Source organism: Aythya ferina (genome assembly GCF_964211825.1).
Source record: "Aythya ferina genome assembly, chromosome: Z".
Taxonomy (NCBI): Eukaryota; Metazoa; Chordata; class Aves; order Anseriformes; family Anatidae; genus Aythya; species Aythya ferina.
Genome location: NC_140299.1, coordinates 40,268,463 through 40,290,306, shown reverse-complemented (window position 1 = coordinate 40,290,306; position 21,844 = coordinate 40,268,463). Strand labels below are relative to the sequence as shown.

General features: G+C 38.9%; 1 protein-coding gene across 2 annotated transcripts in view; it reads left to right on the top strand.

Moving 5' to 3' along the window:
* Window positions 1–21,451, top strand: part of MAMDC2 (MAM domain containing 2) — a 64,039-nt gene extending 42,588 nt beyond the window's left edge. Inside the window, exons 8-14 of one of the 2 annotated variants that reach the window (XM_084504748.1) lie at window positions 1,300–1,446; window positions 2,762–3,027; window positions 14,219–14,312; window positions 15,820–15,972; window positions 19,556–19,815; window positions 20,947–21,031; window positions 21,379–21,451. In XM_084504748.1, the coding sequence (XP_084360874.1) occupies window positions 1,300–1,446; window positions 2,762–3,027; window positions 14,219–14,312; window positions 15,820–15,972; window positions 19,556–19,815; window positions 20,947–21,031; window positions 21,379–21,440 (1,067 nt within the window). In that variant the 3' untranslated portion in view covers window positions 21,441–21,451. Of the gene's footprint in view, window positions 1–1,299; window positions 1,447–2,761; window positions 3,028–14,218; window positions 14,313–15,819; window positions 15,973–19,555; window positions 19,816–20,946; window positions 21,032–21,378 lie in introns of those variants that run through there. The other variant, XM_084504749.1, reaches the window with a different exon arrangement.
* The last annotated feature ends 393 nt before the right edge of the window (window positions 21,452–21,844 follow it).

The following is a 21,844-nucleotide window of genomic DNA, read 5'->3' as shown; positions in this document are numbered from 1 at the left end:
TCCCTAGTGCTTCCTTTCCAGTTACCTTGCCTCAGGGATCTGCATCCACTGTGCTGGACTGAATGCTCCAATTGCATCTCCCCAGTGCTAAAACAAATTACCATATGCAGACCTGCACCAGAAAGAGAGAGGGATTTCCCAAGGTATGAGGAAGCAGATGTCCTGGGCTTTCCACATTTGCCAATGTAGGGAATATCTTCCACCATGCCACATGTCCCGAGGTGTTCTTGAGAACCAAAGCAGGAGCCTTGCCTTCCTGTCTCCATTGTTCCAGGTGGTATTATTTGTCTCAGATAGAGACAATACCTGCCACTTATTTCTCTGTAGGCAGAGAAAAATACCAGTGCATAGATCTGGCTTATTTGAGGACAAAAGAGAAAACTAAAAAAGAGGCATTTCTCAAAATTTTTCTTGTCCTGAAGCCTCTATCCCTGTCCTTGCATGAAAATCCTGCTTAGCCTCTGTGCACAAGGGTCATTTGTGCTGTTGTAAACTGATGCTGACTCCTGGCCTAGCCAAAAATCACATGGTCACTTTGGGTTGTCCCTTCCTTCACACAGTGTCTGCAGCAAGTGACTGATGAAGTTTTTAAAGTCAAGATATTTTACTTAAAAAACACCCTTTCACCACAGGTCAGGAGAGAGCTGTCAGTAGGATTGAAGGTTAGATAAACTTTTAATAAACTGTGCTATAAATGATGCAGTTTTCCTTGTTGCAGTGCTAAAATGAGTCTATAGCCATAAGGCGGTACACAAAAGCTATTTGACTTACAGACTCAGAGTATGTATATGCACACACATAATCCATTACTGCAAAAGGCTTTTGAGAGGTGCTGTTTTTTAAAAAAATACTGAATTCTTATACTAGAAAGCTATCCCCTTGGAAACTGAAATGAAAATATGACAGCCACACGCACACACACACTCATTTAGTCCAAATATATTCTGAGTGAAGGAGAAGGATCAAAAGAATTACTTCAATGTCTTCATGCATTATGTCCTGAAGGAGGAATCTTCTTTTAAAGTTTGTAGCTTATTTGTTTTTTATAGGGACAGAGAGGGAAGTTTTTTTTTCCCCTCCAGTAGCAATATAAGAAAATAACATCCACTTGTGATAGAAAAATGATAGCTTGATGTTAGTGTGACTTTGCATCATGTATGTGTAACATCTTTATATGTTCTTGTCTTCTGTAATGCAAAGAAATATGAAACAGAGTATACTTTGGCACACTTGTGCTTCAAATGCCTGTACTTGTCATACTGCACTTTTCCTAACAGAACATATGCATTTATCTTTTAGGAATATCCTTCAATCCTGCAGAGGCAAGCTGCAATTTTGAAGAAGATCTGTGTAATTTTTACCAGGATCACAAGGATGGCCCAGGATGGAGCAGAGTGAAAGTGAAGCGTAATGTGTATAGAGTAGGAGATCACACTACTGGGTTCGGTAAATCAAATTTTTTCCCTAGAAGAACCAATCTGCATAAAGCTTAACCTGTTGCATAAATTTTTACTCAGTTAAATAACATCATTGTCATGCTGGTTAGATTGCCTCACTATAAAACCCTGCAGTGAGAAATCAGGGCAGGCTGCTGATCCCTAGCTGGGACTCAGACTGTACCTGCATGTGCAGGGGCAGTGTCACATGTGGAATGGCCACACAGGGACATAAATAGTGTCACCAGGCGGCACTGATCTGCAGTCACTAAGGACATGACTCCATGTCCTGGTTTCAGTTAGGACAGAGTTAATTTTCCTCCTAGTAGCTGGTAGGGTGCTCTGTTTTGGATTAGGATGAGAAGATAACTGCTGATAACATGCTGATGTTTTAATTGTTGCGGAGCAGTGCTTACACCAAGCCAAGGACGTTTCAGCTTCTCACTCTGTCTTGCCAACAGGCAGGCTGGGGGTACAGCAAGAGCTGGGAGGGGACAGACCCAGAGCAGCTGACCCAAACTGGCCAAAGGGGTATTCCATACCATCTGGGGTCATGCTGAACAATATATAGGGGTGGCTAGCTGGAGTGGGAGGGCCGGACTGCTCAGGATTAGGCTGGGCATCGGTCAGCGTGTGGTGAGCAATTGCATTGTGCATCATTTGTTTGTACACATTATTATTATTATTATTATTATTATTATTATTATTATTATTACACTCCACAAAAAACATGCAAGCAAATATGATAGTGGCTCAATGAATTGCTTTTCATATAGAGGAGAGCTGGGGCTCCTAACTCTTCCAGGCATAGGACTGTTGGCATTTTAAGGGAAAACTGTCAAATTTTGCGTAGTGAAACCACATAGTAAAAGGCCTGCTAATAAGCTCTGAAAATCTCTTTTGCACTGACGTAGTGCTTCTCACACATCCCCTTATGTAGAGTATTTGTGGTTATTAATCGTGTGTGTTAAAGCCTGATCTCTTTCATACTCGTTGCAGGGAATAATGTGCTTGGTGCCCCATTCTTCATTCTTTGTTCTCAGAGCAGTACCTTTGAAATAGTGAGGGATCCAGCAGGCCAGAGAATATTTCCACGTGTATTTGAAAAGTACTTATTTCTAGTAACTTAGCTGTGTGCCAGTTTAATTTGAAATAACAGGGATGTTTTTAGAAAAAAAAATCTTACTTCCTTTCAGTATCTGTTTCCTGCCAGTAGGATTTGCTTTTACAACCAAAGTCTGCTGCAGTAATGGAAGCTGCTTTAATAGCAAATAAGCTGTGCTAATTGTCTATTAGAAATACTCAATAACTGCAATGTCTTGCAGGTTATTACTTGCTGGCAAACACGAAGTTTACATCACAGCCTGGGTACATTGGACGTCTGTACGGCCCAACCCTGCCAGGAAACCTGCAGTTTTGCCTACGTTTTTATTATGCCTTGTATGGTTTTTTCAAAATGAGCGGCACCCTCACTGTTTATATTTTTGAGGAGAATCACGTGGTTCAAGAGAAAATCTGGTCTGTGCTGGACTCTCCAAAGGGAGTTTGGACTCAAGCTGAAATCTCCTTCAAAAAGCCTATGCCTTGCAAGGTAAGAGCCAGCTCTTCACATCTGCAGAGTTACAGATGGAGGTTTTCCTTGCCTCTTCCTTTCAGGGAGCTCTCTTATCCAGTGAATAATCCTGTGAATCATACCTCCAAAGTGAAATAAAGGTCCCTGGGCAGTAGAGCAGGTAGGTGCCTTCTTTGCAGTCTAGCTCCCAAGTGAGCCCCAGTAAAGCGGCTTTGCATGGGGCACAGGGCGGTGCCCTGAAGCACAGGCACAGTATTCAGAGACTTCATTGGAGGACATGGAACAACAGCTGGTTGTATGTTGGTTTCTCAGTGCTATGTTTATATATTTCTGTGTTTATTTCCTGTGTGATTCCAATTACCTTAGTGAATTTCAGATTGTAATTATTTAAAAAATTCAGTGACAGTCAAAGTTCTGGTCAAAATGGGGAGTTGGTCCTACAGTAAGCTACTAGGTTAACATATAAAAACAGAAGTCAGTCTAATTTAGAGCAGTAGACTTGAAACATTTGCAGAGTCTGGTTGGAGAGGTCATTTTAATAGCTCACCAAGTTAGTAATGATATATTTTATATCAGCTCCTGAATAAGTCTTCAAACTACTGTTGTTCCACATCTCCACTCTTCTTACAAAGACTTGCTTTTCTCAGGTGACTTGCTCAAATTTGCATAGGAGCTACTTTGGCAGTTATCCCAATATCTGTAATGTTTTTTTACTATCTTTGAGTCATCAGAAGAGGACCAGATAGATCGCTACCTGAGAACACTGAGATAAATACAGCTTTATTATTATTATTATTATTGTTGTTGTTATTATTATTATTATTATTATTATTATTATTATTATTATTATTATTATTATTATCTGCTTGAAGCACAGGAAGTTCTGGCTCAATATGAGGGGGCACTTCTTTACTGTGAGGGTGACAGAGCACTGGAACAGGTTGCCCAGAGAGGTTGTGGAGTCTCCTTCACTGGAGATATTCAAAACCCACCTGGATGTCATCCTATGCGATGTACTCCAGGTGATCCTGCTCAGCAGGGCATTTGGACTAGGTGATTTTCAGAGGTCCTTTCCAACCCTGCCCATTCTGTGATTAGTACCTCTTCAAATAAAAGTATTTCTAAATTATAGATAAGAATCTTAAGCATTTTTCCTCACAATAAAGTAATTTTTGAAACAACAGGAATTACTTAGTTTAACTCCTTGGGAAAAACAAACAAACAAACAAACAACTTTTTGTCTGGAAGTAAATGCCCTGTAAAAAAGAAAACTTGCTAGAATGTGTTAAAAAGGAAGTTTACACTGAAAGTTTCAATCCTAATTGTTGGATAGTTTTCTCTAGACATCTGTTAAATAATAATAAAAAATTCTTATGTCTATATTTTTTACACATAAAACTTAAATTCATTTCTAATGCCCTTTCAACTCATACAGAAAGAAGCGATTTCTGAATTTTATTACTGCCAAGAAAGTGAGCAATAGAAAACTCTCTTAGTATCAACCCAAAATATTTGCAGAAAAATACATTTTTCTTTTCCTTAAAACATGAAACGATACTGGTCAAAAAGGTGAGTTTATAATATACTTTCGCCATCTCCTGTTTCCATATATTTTTATTACTTCTAAAAAGGCTCAGTAGCTTGAGCAGTGTAACACTGTGTGAGTAGTGATGACAGCTCAACATAACTGCTTACAAATGGTTTATAGCCGCGGAGGTGGCAGGTTTTTTTTTTAGTATCTGACATTTGCATGGAAAAGTTCTTTCAGTGTGGATTTATGAAGAACTATTTTTATGTTTTCCTAGAAATTAGTGTATCTAAAAAACTTGCAAAGAAGCTTGCCTAGGATGGAAAGCTTGTAAAACTTTTCTTGAAATTCAGCTTTCATGTCTGTAGCCACTAGCCTGCCTGTGGGCAGTAATAGATGGGGAGAGTGGTACAGGAGAGAAGAAGTCAAAGGAATATACTCTCTGCTTCTGAGCCTAAAGGTCTGCTGGAGGGGCTTTACGAACCCCATGCTCTGCAGAAGGGGGTTAAGTTGGCATCTGACAATTCTCAAAAACCTTCAGTGGTTTCATAGAATCACAGAATGGCTTGGGTAGGAAGGGACCTTAAATTCATCCAGTTCCAAGTCCCCTGCCATGGGCAGGGACACTTCCCACCGGACCAGGTTCCTCAAAGCCCCAGCTTGGCTTTGAACACCTCCAGGGATGGGGCACCCCCTACTTCTCTGGGTAACCTGCTCCAGTGCCTAACCAACTTTTGAGTGAAAAGTTTCCTCCTAACCTCTAATCAAAATCTCCCCTCTTTTAGTTTAAAACCATTCCCCTTTGTCCTATTATTTATCTGCCTGAGGAAGAAGTTACCTTCCTTTTTTTTATAAGCCCCCTTTAAGTAGTGAACAGCTGCAATGAGGTCTCCCTGGAGTCTGCTCTTCTTCAGGCTGAGCATCCCCAGCTCTCTCAGCCTTTCTTCACAGGAGAGGTGCTCCAGCCTTCTGATCAACTTTGTGGCCCTCCTCTGGGCCCACTCTAACAGCCCCATATCTTTCTGTGAAGGAGCATGCTGTGGCATTATATAAACATTCACTTAGTTATCTGTAAGGATATCTGCCAAGGACCTAATGAAATAGCTGGCAAGGGATAGTCATTTGCCATCTTCAGTGTAGGCAGCTGGTGGAAGTGCATTTGCCTGACTGTAAGGAGTGGTGTGAGACAGCAGCTCAGGGATTACACTGCAGGTTCTGGGGGGAGAGATTGTGAATCCAAGACCCTTATCTGCTCAGTGAAACTTGGTATCTCTTGTCTTGTCTCCTCTAACCTGTACTCGTGTCTCTTGGTGCCTTGTGGGGGCATCTTTGTCTTTTCTGTCCTGCCCTGTAGGCACCAACACCCCACTCATATTCCCCATTTTACTTCTGGCTCCGCAGCTCCAGTCGGTCCCTCAGATCCTGTCCATGTCCCACTCTCCACTGTCCCTGCCTGTACAAGTTCTTACAAATTTTAGGTTTTCTAAAAGTAATGAATTGACAAAAAGCACAATTCTGGTACAAAGACCAAACCCAGAAACATCTCATTGTCCTACTCCAGTCTCAGAGTGACCAAGCTTTTCAAAGAATTTTTAAAATAGGGGCAAAATAATGCCTTTTTTCCTAGCCCTGTTCTTGGAAACGATGGAACTGTTTTGGCTTAAATCTTCCAAAACAAGCTTAAAGCAAGCACCCAGAATGGAAAGTCTGAGCTAAAATAATTGCAACTTGGCAATGTTATAAACAAGTGAAAATGCAGTCTTTTAATGGAGCGAGGTGTTCCTAAAATAAGGTGGAGCTACAACTTTTTCTCTGGGAGGCTGATGTGACTATCACATTGTTTTCTGAGGTGCATCACATCTGGATGTAAATGATACGAAGCTGTAGGCGTGCACAGTAGTTTGGCTGATCAAGTTCTTGGTTACTGGTGACTTGTAGGTTGGCTCAGTGTCTGTGGAAAGAGCAAACAGTCTCCTGGCTGCTCCTTAATGGTCCGCTAGGTCAGCGAGGCAGACGTTATGTTCCTTTGGCTGGAGAGTCCTGGAGGTCATAAAGATTTTGCAGCCAGAAGACAATTTTTCTAAAATACCTGAATATGTATGTCTTTCATCATTCTTCTCACTATGAATATTACACTCAGAGCTTTGAAAACAATACTTTAAAATCCATCTGATAAGTTTTAATTTTGATATATATTTTTTTTGTGTGTGTGTGTCAGGCTAGTAAAAAGTCTCAGACTTTCACCCTTTGGTTCATGTAATAGTTTTTGCAAGTTCTTTTGGAATTAGCTAACTTCAGTCTGGCACAGAGTTTTGGCTTGAGTTCTTTGAGCAGGAAATTTGAAGCTGGCCAACAGGCTTTTATTTTACACTTTCAAAATACCACATTGAAAAGGTTAGGTGGGTATGATCCAACTAAGTAAGTCATAAACATTTATATTTATATATACTTTTATATAATTATACATATATGTTTGCATATGTATATATGTAAATAATGCAAATATATGTTTTATATGAAGCTAGTGAAAAGGCAGGAAATTTAAATTCCAATTTTTCCCTTTGCATTTGAGACACTCTGTTTATACAGCTATAGTCCTTTGCATAAAAAGTATTTTATACTCTCTATACCCAGCAAATAAATGTGAGACAATTAATATAAAATAAGATTTTCCTATCATTTATTAAAATAAATGAAACCCTCCATGTCTTATTGTATAAATATCTTGAAGTGCAGTATAAAAATCTGACTCTGAAATATGTAGATTCTTTCCATCTCACTGAATGAACTGAATCTAATCTTCCAGGTTAATACCTGGCAGGGAAAGGTCAGTGCTAACTGAAAGACCAATTTGCTTATGCCATGTGTAGCTTGGAGATGCTCACGTGCACCATAGAGCATGAATTTTATTTTTAATATTGTGTGTGTGTGTGCTTGTGTGCATAAGCAACCATGGAAAGATTTTGCTTCTATGAAACTACAGAATAAATCTCTAATGCCTAGATTAAAATAAAGATTTGAGTGCAGTTTGGTCTGCTCACATCAGTTCTGTTTATTTCTGTTGGATTGATTCACCATTCTCATCCCCTGATTTTACAAAGCAAAAATCTCATGTTGTTTATCCTCCATTCATACAGATTTGTATGATGCCACTGTAGTGTCTGAATACCACCCAAAGAGTTAAGATAGAAATCCTCAAGAGGGTAGCTGGCATCATAACCCATCTACCTTACTTTCCTCAGACCAGTTGTGGCAGCATTTCCTGGGGTTTTATTCTTTCTATTTTTCCTCCTCTTTAGTGTGTTTTTCTTTAATGTCATTTTTTTTTCTCATCCTCTTTCTATGAGTTCATCTGTTTGTTTTCACCCCTTTCCAATAACTAATTTTAGTTACAGTTGTGAGAAAGTGAAATTGACTGAGTGTTACACTTCAATATTTATTTATTTTTTTAAACAAACAAAAGGAAGGACTTTTTCAGGAACAGCTAGACAATGAAGTCTCTTGCCACAGGATGCTATAGAGGCTAATAGTATACATGCATTTCAGAAGGGATTGGGCAAATTCATGGAAAATAGACATTGCAGTGACCAGTAAACACATTGGTATATGTGTGACCTCCAGTTCAGCAAATTCTTCAGATCTCTAGGAGGTGAACATGTTACAGTAGGAGACAAATTCCTTTATGGTTGATTTGTTTCTTGTACTGTTTTCCCTAAACATCCATTATCAACCCACTCTCCACCATCCTTGGGCTTGACATGAGTGTTTTTGGACCTTGTTCTCACTTTTTCCCTGTGAAAATGCTCAGTGAAATGAGTAGTCTTTTAAAATCTGTAGTAATTAAATTAATTAATTCTGAGATTTATTTTTACTACTGATAAAAGCATGCCTCCTACTTGTCCACAGAAGTCACTGGTAAATGACTAATGTTGTCTTGAATACCATAAAAACCTGTATCACCATAGCCAAGTCAACAGTATGGGAGGATACAGTTTTCCAGCTAGGTACCAGGTGAAGGAGGGCTGACATCCTAGTCCTCACCTGCTCCTCTTAAAATCTCTCACTTGTGTCAAATAACGGTTGATTATTTTGTTTGAATCAGCTGCATTTTATATTTTGACCCTTCTCTGTCACCTTCTCTTGTTTTAGACATACCTTCTGTGATGTCTAAAACAAGAAACGTCTTAAAGAACAGTCACTGGAAATAACAATATTAGGGTCTGTAAACAGTAGCATTAGTACTTACAAAATATGTACCCCGCTGTCTGTGGTGTTTGATATACAGTTACGGAAATGGTATATTGGAAAGAACTGTAAAACTTACTCAGAAAATATTAGAAAGTTCTTCTTCAGTGGCGTGCAACTTCACAGTAGCTAAGCAAGGGAATACGTTGCATTAAATATTACACAATTAAGTTTGGTACTTAATTGATATTCTTTTTTTTTTTTTTCTTTTCTATTTTTGTTCTGGGTAATTAATATTGTGATATTACTGTGCCACGCTATCAGAAAAGACTCTTCAGCCTAAAAGCAAGAACCTTTGCCTCTAACAGAAAGAGCCAAGGAACCAATTTCATTGAAATAGAGCAATAATAGGACATTACTGGAAATCTAGGAAGGATCTGGAGGACAGTGCATGATATCAGTGTCCTGTATACATCACCATGCAGGCAGTATTCTCTACTAGGCAATGCAATCCATTGAATATACATGTAGCAATAACTACGATAAATATTGAAGCCTGTGGCATCACCTTGTTCTCTTAGTATGTTTCTCTTTCATTGTTTGTTTCTGTAACCCATTTGGCCTTGGACAGGAAAGGTTTTCAAAAAAGTTTGTCTTAAATATGTATCTAACTGCCAGAATGAGTTTTGAGTCTAGGCAGATATACAGTGCATAGATTAAACATAATACTCAGTAGGATAAAATCGGGTAAACTAATTTGCTGCAGAGGCATAGCCTGCTGTTCAGACACCAGATTTGGCTGTTGTCCCTATTTCTTTCTTTTTTCTTTCTTTTTTTTTTTTTTAATTATTATTATTATTAGATGTTCCTCCTCTTTAATTGAGCAACAGCTATACTTTCTGGGATAGACAAGCAGGAAAGAAAATGCACTGGACCCATAGGGATGTAGGGACATCTTCTATCCTTTTCTCCTGTTTTCTGTTTTCAATCCAAATACCCTCAAGCTGCTGTTTACAAACTTCCCTATTCCTCTCTCTGTACTCCTTATGTCCTACTCCTCTCTCCTTCAAAAGCAGATGCACACTGATACACACTTCATATGCATACCTTCAACTCACATCAACTCGTAGAGATGCAGAGGTAAGGATGAGAAGTCCATTCCACTTGACTTGATGTCTGAGCCACAACCCAAAAGCAGCTCATAGGAGAAGTGAAATCTACCAGTTCTCATTTGGTGCTACTCATTACTGGTATATATAATCTTGGATAAATGATAAGACCTGCTCATTGTTATTTTTGAGGCTGCAGGTCAGGAACATTGATTAAGCACTGGAAAATAAACAAATCAGCCTCCAGAAATCAGGGTAATGATATGGAAGGAGACTAATGCCCTGGCAATATCTGTTTGTTGAAAAAGAGACATGAGAGAAAAATACATTTATTTTTCAGTATTCAGGCAGTCTCAGTAGAACTGCCTGCATTTGACAATGTTTTTAATTTAGCCTCCAAGATAGCATGCTAGTCCAGAAAGATTTGTTACCTAGTTTGAAACAATTAGCATATTGTTCGTTTGGCATGGTTTGTGAAAAAAAGTGTGAGCTGAGAACAAAGATCCTGCTGTTTTCTTCTCCAAGGCATGAGATAACTTCATAAAAATTTCTTTTGGAACAATTGACCCAGGAAATATTTTCATTCAAAACAAGAGCAAATGTAAAGCACCATGAGACACTAGGGCTGTTGAGAATGTAGGAAGGATTGAGTTCTGACATAGGGTGAAAAAGACTGGCTGAGTGCAATCCAAACTGATGGAATTTTGGTAGGTAAAGTTCAAGTACCCCAAAATAGTCATTTAAGACAAAAAATGGGACATTCAGGACAAAAGAAGAGTGAATAGATGACCTGTGAAGAAAAATATCTTCTACCCCATTGCTTAAAAATAAATCAAGAACATAACAAAATAAGCCAAGAGGAAAATGAACAATTATAGTATATAATGCTATAGCTCATATTGGAAATTCTGCATACTCGAGCACTGCCTCCCGCACCCTGTGCAATTATAAAGTCTGCTCATGGCAATATGTCACCCAGTACCACAAAAAGCAGGCAGAGAATCAGTAATGCTAAAGCTGCAGATGACAAGACTGAACGAGTTTACAAATGTCACAGAAACAGGTCGATCCTTTGTACAAAGCATACTTGTTCAGTGGCCTTTGTCAGACCATCTTATATGGTTGTGATGCTTTTAAAATGGTGTGCTTTCTGCAGGATCCAATGGGTAGTTGCATACCTTGTATGGAACAAATTATTGCAATTTAAGAATAAAGAACTTGATTCTGGTCCCAGTGATGTCAATTGGAAAACATTGCTTAGAACATGATTCCACAGTGCGGAAATGTTGTTTCGCAAACGAGAACTGACCTCACCCTTGCATGTGTGGTTTTCTGAATATTCTTGGTTTTAGAACTGTAATATGTCTTTAGTTTATTACAAATGTTCACCAGAATGCATTTATTAAAAATATAGTGAATGACGTCCACTCAACGTCAGTATTTATTGTATTCTTTATTCAAAGAAATGCTACCACTTTTTTAAAAAAGTGCATCTGTTTCTTGAGAATGGCCTTACAAATTAGGAAAAAATTTTTGCCCTGTTAAACCTTACGACTGAGAGAGCAGCTCTACAGACAAAACATCTAAGACCACTCTTAGGCTACTATACACTGAGCACCTCTGTGTGTTATGAAGAGGCAACTGACAAGTCCATACCTCTAACATTTTGCAAGATTGATAATCCCTGCTACCAGGATTGGTATGTAAAATGGTTTGGAATGAATGGTTTGGATGATTGGAATGTAAAATGGCTTTGAAAAGTGCTCCATGCTGGGCAGTATAACCCACACATTCTTAAAAGGCTGTTATATAAGCAGATAGATAAATAAATATAACTAAGCAAAACAGTCTAGAAAATTACTGTATGATGACTACATTGAAGATGTTACTTACACTGGTAATAGAGGATATAACAGATAATGCATTAAGTACTCTTAAAAATCTTTTTCTATCAGCATGAAACTGTCAATCAGCATTCAACCTCAAATATGTACCCAAGATATTTACAGTTGTTCCAAAATATTAAATTTTAGAAGTGACATTTACCTGTCACTAGTCACTAGCTCAGACCTCATCACAAAAGAATTGTTTTCAAAAGCTCCACACAAATTATGGTCATAACCTGAATGGATTGACAGTTGTTTGCAGTAGTTAGGCAGAGAAAACTGTCAGCAGTATTTTCACAAAATAGACCTTATTGTGTCTTGTGTAATTCGAACAGCTCTGTGTCAACCTTGGGAGAACAGCAGCTAGGAATCTTACGGTTTCAGTGGTTTCTTTGTATTTTATTTTGCCATCCTGGGAGTGACTTGGATTTTCCATGGCAGAATTAATGTGTAGTCAAATAAAACATCTTGGGATCTGTTCTTAATGTTCTTAAAAGCTAGATAAACACTGTGAATGATGCTTAGCATTTTCAGTCTCCTGCCTTATGACATTGTGGTCTTGTGTCAATTCTGAAGAATCAGTAGTTTCACCTTTGCCTTGTTGTTCTTTGCTTGCACTTTGCCTGGGCCATTCCTGTTGGCCATCACGCTGCACTACTCCATGAAATTTATGTTTTCATAGATAAAACTTCCTGGTTGTAAGGATGGGTTGGCTGAGGATGCTTAACTTTTAATGGTGTTTCATTGGGGAGGTAAAAAAATATAAAATTAAATTTAAAAAATCCTTTAGAAGCTGGCAAACGTTGTGCCGATTTTCAAGAAGGGTTAGAAAGAAGACCCTAGCAATTACAGGCCTGTCAGTCTCACTTCAGTGCCTGGTAAAATCATGGAGAAGATGGTTCTCGAACTTATTGAGGTGCACCTGGGGGACAAAGCAGTCATTGGTCCCAGCCAGCATGGGTTTGTGAAGGGTAGGTCCTGCCTAACTAACCTGATTTGCTTTTATGATAAGATCACCCATTTGGTGGACCAAGGGAAACCAGCTGATGTGATTTTTTTTGGACTTCAGCAAGGCTTTTGACACGGTTTCCCATAGGATCCTACTGGACAAAATGTCCACCATACAGCTAAATAAAAACATCATACGATGGGTGAGCAATTGGCTAACGGGCAGGGCCCAAAGGGTTATGGTAAATGGGGCTGTGTCAGGCTGGCGGGCGGTCACCAGTGGGGTCTCTCAAGGCTCCATTTTAGGGCCGGTACTTTTCAATATTTTTATAAACGATCTGGATGTAGGAATAGAAGGTATTTTGAGCAAGTTTGCTGATGACACCAAACTTGGAGGAGTTGTGGACTCGAATGAGGGTGTAAAGGCCTTGCAGAGGGATCTGGACAGGTTGGAGAGCTGGGCGATCACCAACCGCATGAAGTTCAATAAGAGCAAGTGCCAGGTCCTGCACCTGGGACGGGGAAACCCTGGCTGCACGTACAGACTGGGCGATGAGACGCTGGAGAGCAGCCTAGAAGAGAGGGATCTGGGGGTCGTGATAGACAGCAAGTTGAATATGAGCCAGCAGTGTGCCCTGGCAGCCAGGAGGGCCAACCGTGTCCTGGGGTGCATCAAGCACAACATCGCTAGTAGGTCAAGGGAGGTGATTGTCCCGCTCTCCTCTGCGCTGGTGCGGCCTCACCTCGAGTACTGTGTGCAGTTCTGGGCACCACAGTATAAAAAGGACATGAAACTGTTGGAAAGTGTCCAGAGGAGGGCTATGAAGATGGTGAAAGGCCTTGAGGGGAAGACGTACGAGGAACGGCTGAGGTCACTGGGCCTGTTCAGCCTGGAGAAGAGGAGGCTGAGGGGAGACCTCATCACAGTCTACAACTTCCTCGTAAGGGGTTGTCAAGAGGCAGGAGACCTTTTCTCCATTAACACTAGTGACAGGACCCGCGGGAACGGGGTTAAGCTGAGGCAGGGGAAATTTAGGCTTGACATCAGGAGGGGGTTCTTCACAGAGAGGGTGGTTGCACACTGGAACAGGCTCCCCAGGGAAGTGGTCACTGCACCGAGCCTGTCTGAATTTAAGAAGAGATTGGACTGTGCAGTTAGTCACATGGTCTGAACTTTTGGGTAGACCTGTGCGGTGTCAAGAGTTGGACTTGATGATCCTTAAGGGTCCCTTCCAACTCAGGATATTCTATGATTCTATGATCCTTTGACATGCACTAAAAATGCACTCTCCTAGTAAAATGGCAGCTACATACAGATACATCATTTGCCTATAAAAATGAGAAAACACTTTCTATTTAATGAAAACATCTAAACCCACTGGATTTAAATGCCAGTCATTGGCAGTATTAGTATGTGCTGAATCAAAGTTAGTTCATCATTTCTGTATTGTAGATGTTAAATCAGTAGCATAGTGGGAAAAATCTAAAATTTCAGGCCCTTAGCAATGCCAGCTTTTGTTGGAGATACATGAAACTTCCTTCATATATTGCAGGTTGTCTTTGTGAGTTGGTGCAAAAGCTTCTGGGACTGTGGACTTGTGGCACTGGATGATATAACTCTGAGTCTGGGAAGCTGCCAGTCTGCTGGTAAGACCATGTGTATTTGTTGTTCAGCAGCTGCTACCCCCCTGTTCCCTTTTCAATAAGGGCACATCTTATACCTTCATTTTCCAAGCATTTCCAGTAGCTGACTTCATTCCACTGGGGTGTCTTTTCTTTTTCCAATATGTATTGCATTAATCCTATTTTTGGAGTATTTTACATAGAGTGAGAACCAGGTTTTGTTCACAGGGGTACCGGCTAACTCCTAATTAACTTCACTGACTTCAGTGCAGTTGTGTATCAGGGCTCTTTACTTTTGGGGCACACCCATTTATAAAAGAAGTCAGACTGACAGTAAAGTGGCTTTAGGAGACCGGGGATAGACTCAAAAGCAACATTTTCAAAACACAGCATTGTTCTTTTTGTCCAGAAGCACAGTTGTGTGAAGCCAAGATACAGTCCCTTATCTGAGCTGCAGCTCTGAAATGTACACAGATAAGACAAGCCTAACTTCCATAGTGGGAGGAATTCAGTGTTTCTGAGACTTTACACTCTGACATGCACAGGCTAACCTCGCTGAACTCACACAAACTCTCTCTTCTGGGGCTTTTGGAGGTTTGACAATGCAACGATTGTATCTTAATTTGGAAGCCATTCTCATAAGACAGGCACGATCTATAATCCCATTATTTTTTGGAACAAAACCATGCCTTTGAAATGGTGATGAGGCAGATTTACCATGCCATTTATATTGCCATGTAATAATAAGTATTTTATGACCTCTTCAGACTGGATTTCGTGCATTCAGGCAGCTAACCATTACTGAACAGAGAGAGAGAAGTCACACATATAAAGCAACATGCTATTTTTCTAAAGTATTTCCAGAAGTTGCTGATTTTGCCTCTTTGTAGTTCCTAAGGGGTTTGTAAATGAATGAAGGGTGAAGAACTGGTATTTGAATTTATAGTCATACTAGGGCTATGACTTTGACTTTTTTATAATTATACAGTGACTGTTGTCACTGATGGCAGCAAAAACTCAGCTCCTGAGTGAGAGATGCTCAAAGGCTTCCTCCTTTTCAAAAGGGGAACACATTTTATGGTGGCAACTCCTGTAGTACAAGCTAAAATTGTAGCAGTCTGTTGTATATGACAGTGGAATCAGATGCCAAGGCATATCTATTAATATGCATGTTACACAAGCTGGGGCTCGTTAAACTGCCTTGGGTGCTACAGTAGTGAAGAAGACAAGGCTGGTAGAGCCCTTTACAGAGTCAGAGCTACAATAAACTATACAAGATGTTTTAAAGAATGTTAATAGATGTTAGTGAGCTAGACTAAGGCACAGATTTGCCCAAAGCTGTGAAGAAAATGAAACAAAATCTTGTACTTCAGTTTTAAGCTAATTTTTACAGGCTTGTGACAGCCCTAAGTATTGCTAGGCAGATGTAAATGATCTCAGCAGGTGAACAGATGCAATGTATTGTTTGTGTAATCTCTCTATATGTCTATCTAATATATTTACAGTTTTAAACAATGACATCTCATTATAGATCTATTGCCACCCTCTCCTGGAAAGTGTACGTTTGAAAAAGATGAGTGTATGTTTACCCAGAAGAAGAGAGGTCGTGGAATTTGGCACAGGAGAAGGGGCCCAACTCCCACCTCTTACACTGGACCAAAAGGAGACCACACTACTGGGGTAGGTGAGTTAAGCTTCATATTGAACTTTCAGAACAGATATTAGAGTTAATCAAAATACTTTGACATGATAACCTGGAACACAGAAACATTTTTTACTCTTCTGTTCAGAACAATTATTAACCAAACGAAGTAAGTAAGTTTCTTAGGGAACCACCAATATTTTGAGAATGTGGTGTTTAATCAGAATTATCTGCAGGCCAAGTGAAGAATCCAAACTTCACATCTCAGAGTAGCCCTTTCCCTTGGGAGAAAAAGGACAGGGTGACTCCCTGGGTCCTACAAAAAAGCCCTCTCCCAAACCCTTAGATTCTGCAAATATTCCCTAAAACAAAAATGCAAACAGTTGGGTGGGAGCTCATCTCTTCCACATAAACAACTTCCTATTTGAACTTAGAACAAAACATGGGTAATACAAAAGCAGTCCTGCAGAGCTTTTATCTTGAAAATCTGTTCCATCACCACACTTATGCCATTTTATTCTTTGAATGATGTAGGAGAGTAGGGCCCCCATTATCATGAGTGAGTTCACACAAAACTGCATCCAAATTCCCCCCCACCCCCAACTCTCCCAACCATAGTACCTGCTGACTTTTGGAAATGAATTACTGTGTTGGGCACTTGGGTTCCTGCAGAAGACCTCCACATCAATTCCACTGATGCCAGTATAACAAATGAAACTGCCCTAAGGGTTGTGAACTTTAAATGCTTACATGGGTTTAAAATTATTTTTGCTGCCTTTAGATTTGCCCTTATTCACAAGGGACAGTATTCATTCAACAAGCCATTCAACAAGATCATTGCAGACAAGCTAGCATACATACTGTAGCAATCTAATGCGGTCTGCTAAAATTTTTATCTGGGTCATTAAAGCAGTTGACCTGTTTAAAAGTCTCACCAAAAACTATTATTATTATTCACTATTATTGTATATCAACTGTGATTGAGTGTAAACTACATTATTATTACAAGATACATATTATGGAAAAGGATTTTCTTCTAGCTAAGGAAATACATGTTTTGCCCTGTTTCTGATCACTTTATCTAAAAGCATGGCTTTGTGCACATTCAGCAAAAAGTCCCTTCCTATTCCCTAGTAAAATTTATGGAATATTTGCATCCAGACCAGGGCATGGAGATTAATTGCAGAGACAAATCTGTGGTTTGTGGGACTGTACAGCCAAAATCCTGCACATGAAATTGAGAATACAGATTGAAATGTTTCATTTAGGAACAAAATACCAGGCTGCAAAGAAATTACATTCTTCCACTGTTGGTTCTAAAAGGTGCAGATTCTAGGTAGAAATATGAATAGCCTTCAGAGATAAGGGAGTTTTAAAGCTTGAAATTCCTCTTACATGTTCTGAAATAAAAAACAAGAAGCATTTCTTACAAACCTGAGCAAATTCTGACCAGCTCTATCAGCTAAGTTATGCAAATAAAAAAATCAGTCTATGTACAAATCAAGAACATTTTCCCAGTAATGATACCTTTGTGCTGTGGAATGATTTTCAAAAGGGATAATTTAAATTCTTGTCCATTTTCTATTTAGAAGCAGAGAAGAGGTGTAAATGTAATATCTGAAAAACTTATATTTAGGTAGTTAACTAGATGACAAATTGTCTCTAAGTCTTCGCTACCCTTATTGTCCAGTTTTTCTGCATCAACCAGCCTTAAAATAGGCGAGGATTTTTCCTAATGTTTTTTAAAGTTTATTTGGGAGGGGTTTTTTGAAATGTGGGTAACAATGTTGGAGAGGCGTCTGTAGGCTAGCTCTATACTATCTGCCAGACTCTTCTCCATAATAAAATCTAAAAGGAGTACATCATATTAAAAATGCAGGTTATTTTGGTAAGAAACTAGGCTCAAATCTGTCATAAGATTCAACATTCAGGTTCATTTGCTGCTTTTTTTTTTTTTCCCCTTTTTTTTTTTTTTTTCCCTATGAACATTCCTGAGATAATACCATTTTTTCTCTTTCAAATACTCAGTTTTTTGATTCTCATGTTTCCAAGGACAATATCCCTCTACTCATAGAAAGACTTAAAGAGTTTCTTGCCAATGAAAAAGAATGGGATTTTAGCATGTGTTTCTGACTTCAGATCCATTTTCAGTTTATGTACTTTGCTAAGTATTCTGAGATCTGAGACTGACAGTTTGTGTTTCTGGTGAAGCAAGAGAATCCTTTAAGCCTGGCCTGTGACAGGAAAATATGTTTACAGCAATGTAAACATTTATTCCTGGTAACACACATCTGTTTGCAGCAAAGTGTGTTGAGAAGTAATGTGGGTTTGAATTCACAAAATCAAGAGATAATCTAGTCTTTCCAATACATTTATAATATGATTCAGGCCTAAAAACTAAAGGCAAGTTACTTTATGCTGCAGTGTAAGCTGCAGGTTTTGATGTCTAACTGAAGTAACTTTTAAGCATAGTGAATAACAAAATTCTTGCAGTCACTTGCACTAGATTTGGAATAAACAGCCTCAGGAATTCTCCAACAGACTGCACCAAATGATCTTTCCTTTACAGATCTGCAGCTGTAGATAATCATCCTTATCACCCTTTCTCTTTAGTGCTGCAGACTGCCAAATTGCAATCCTGGCTAGAGAGGATGACTTCAGCATGTGTTTGTTTAGGTAATAGGGCTTTGAGTATCCTGAGAGACACATCTACCAGCTGCTCTGGCCACTCTCAGTCTGTCTGCTGCCTCACTGATCCCCAGAAATCCCCTCACCCTCTTGGGGACCATCCCACCTCCTGTACTCACAGTGGCAGAAGGGCAGCTTTCCCACTCCAACATGACAAATAGGGAGTGATGGTACTGTATCAGGGGCTGCAGCAAAATCTGGATCCACCACCTGCTGCAAAACAGCGCAAAACAGCTGACACATGCAGCAGATGGGATGTGGGGGTGTTTCTCAGTCTTCTGATTGAGCTTACTCCAGTTGGAAATCTCTAAATGATGGATCTCAGGGAGGTGGGGGGAATAATTTTTCCGCCACCACTTAATGACTGATTTTTCCACAGATCTGAGTTCATGACAATCTCTCGTTCATTGATGGATTCTAGATAATCTAGTTTTCCTCACTTATGTCACAGAACAGAAATGTCAATGATGTCATATGTGATTTAAAAGAGGCACTTTAGTTCATTTGCTTTGTTAATAGCATTGGCTCTAAACATAGCCTAAGCTGTACCCTCAGATGTATGTGCAACTATCCTTCCAGATCTGCAAATAGACCACTGTCAGAGTGCATTCCTGATTTAAGAATAAATGTAATTCTTTTTTCTTACTTTGCATTGCTTTCTATTATGTATTTCATCAGATATACATGTACATAGCTTTTTTTTGTTTCTGTGTTCCTATATTAGCATTCACAAACTTACAATAACTACAATACACAGCTATTATAGTATCACTAATACTGCAATTTACAAACATAAAAAACCAAATATGTCACTTACAAGGAAATATTCCTTATCAAGAGTTTCAGTCATAGCTTTGTATATGGTGAGTATGTTGAGCATAATGAACAGATTGAGAGAATGTATTTTACTTTGCTAATAATTTTATGTCTTTTTAAGGATACTACATGTACATAGAGGCATCCGACATGGTCTATGGACAGAGAGCGTACCTAATTTCAAGATCACTAAGAGGGGTCTCTGGAAAACAGTGCCTGACATTTTTCTACCACATGTACGGAGCTGGGACTGGATTATTAAGTGTTTATCTAAAAAAAGAAGGTGATGATGAAGAGATTCCTTTGTGGAGAAGGACAGGGGAACAAAGTATCTCATGGCTAAGGGCACTAATAGAATATGAAAGTGATAGAACCTACCAGGTAAGAAAAAACAAACGCAATGCAGTCAAAGTGGTGATTAAGCTGCATATGTGCTAGAAGCTAAGTTCTGGGTTGCATAAAAAAAACACAGACAGCACTAAATGGACATCTGAACAAGCTGAAGTAATGCATAATTTATTACAAATGGAATGGAATGGGATAGAATAGATTAGAACAGAACAGAATAGAATAGTTCAGTTGGAACGGACCTTCAGAGATCATCTAGACCACTTCATGAGCATAGTTCATGAATTCATTAATTCAAAATTATTATTTTTTAAATTACTTAAATGCCATTTTCTCATACTTCTTGTCAGTAGCAGTAGTTTTTATTTAGGCCACTTGTGCATTTTTTTCCTTCTGCCGTCTAAAGCCTTGTCTAATTTTGATATTATCAATAAGCTGTGATAAAAAAACCTTTGTCTTGCAGGCTGATCTTTCTGAGGTGGCACCAAATGCAAGGAACGATGCAAATTTAGAGCTCTGCCTTTGATTTCAACAGTGTGGGAATCTCAGTATTGCCAGAGCCAAAGTCTGCGTCTGTTTCTGTCAAAGAGAAAGCTAAACTGCTATTGACTGAAACAGCACTGGGTAGAATACTGCAATGATCGCTAACCAAAGATGTATTTGTATTTATTTTTTTCACTTTGCCTTATGACCCTGGAAAGTAATTAAAAAACAAACAAAAAAACTTTTTCAGTAAAAGCAAGTTTAGCTTCATCAGTAAGACCACAACAGAATACTGTAACTTTATTTTTTTTTTCTCCTCAAGTCTTGCTTCACTTGGGCAACACCTGACTATTTAGGCCAAAAAGCACGACAGACATACTAAATCATTGGAGTAAACTTATCAATGGTCTATAACACTGTCTTATGTCTTATCAAATTGTGAAAGCAAATCTGTTCCCTTCATCAGAATATATCTCCAAATTCTCTGACCAAATAAATCAGTCCAGTGATGGAATCAGTCCAGTGATGGAGTATAAAACTTTTTTTTTTTTTTTTTTTTTCCCCCAAGAAGTAGGCTTTCAGGACACACTAGATCCTTGAATAGACTGCATGGTTGGTTTTCTTTTTCAGCCCTTCTTTTGAGGCATGGGATCCATGAAAAGCTATATCTTATCTTTACAGATTATTTTTGAAGCAATCCGTGGGGTGTCGATAAGAAGTGACATGGCTATTGATGATATTCTGTTCCAAGCAGGACCCTGTTTAGGTAAGTTTAGCTTTACTTTTCCTAGGAGACATCTAGCAAGTCACATAGTATTTTTTGTACTTACGCAGGTGATATGTCGTCCCTTGAATCCCCACTGGATGATCTGCTTTTAATACCATGCTGCTGTGTTAGTGCAGAATTTCTAGTTTTTACTAAGATGTGAGACCATCCTTCAGAATTCATACTAGTAAAAATCTTACAGCACTTTTAGCTGTATGGCAGTTCCATTTACATCCAACAAGATAATTATACTCTGTTATGTCTTTTTATGTGTGATAAAAATGAAAGAAATTACAGTATTTTTCTCTCTCTCCTCCTCCCCCCCCCTTTTTTTTTTTTAATTCTAGAAGTGGAAGAAATTCAATTCTCATCAGGCTATCCCGACAGCTTAAATGAAATTGAGTATTAAATACAATACAGTCTGCTGAAAGGAATGGAGTGCATAGAAGGTTTTTACATGAGAAACTGCATGAACTGCCTATTTTAAAATGTGTTTTAAGTAAATACTGGACTTGTTTGGATATACAACAATGTATAGGAAGAACTCAGAGCACTCATGTTCCTCGCCTTTGCAATGAAATTATTGACTCAGGGCTTCTTAGACTGTTTTTTGTTGTTGTTGTTGTTATTTTTTTCTCTTTTGCATGAGGTATCAATTATTATATAAAGGCTTCTCATTTTGCACAGATTGTTCAACACAGTATTTTAGTGCTTTATTTTTGTGTGTAAATCTTTCTGGTATATAGGTAAAAAGGGGAAAGTAAAGGTACACAATTAAAACCCAATATTGTGTTATCTTAAATCTGCATTCAG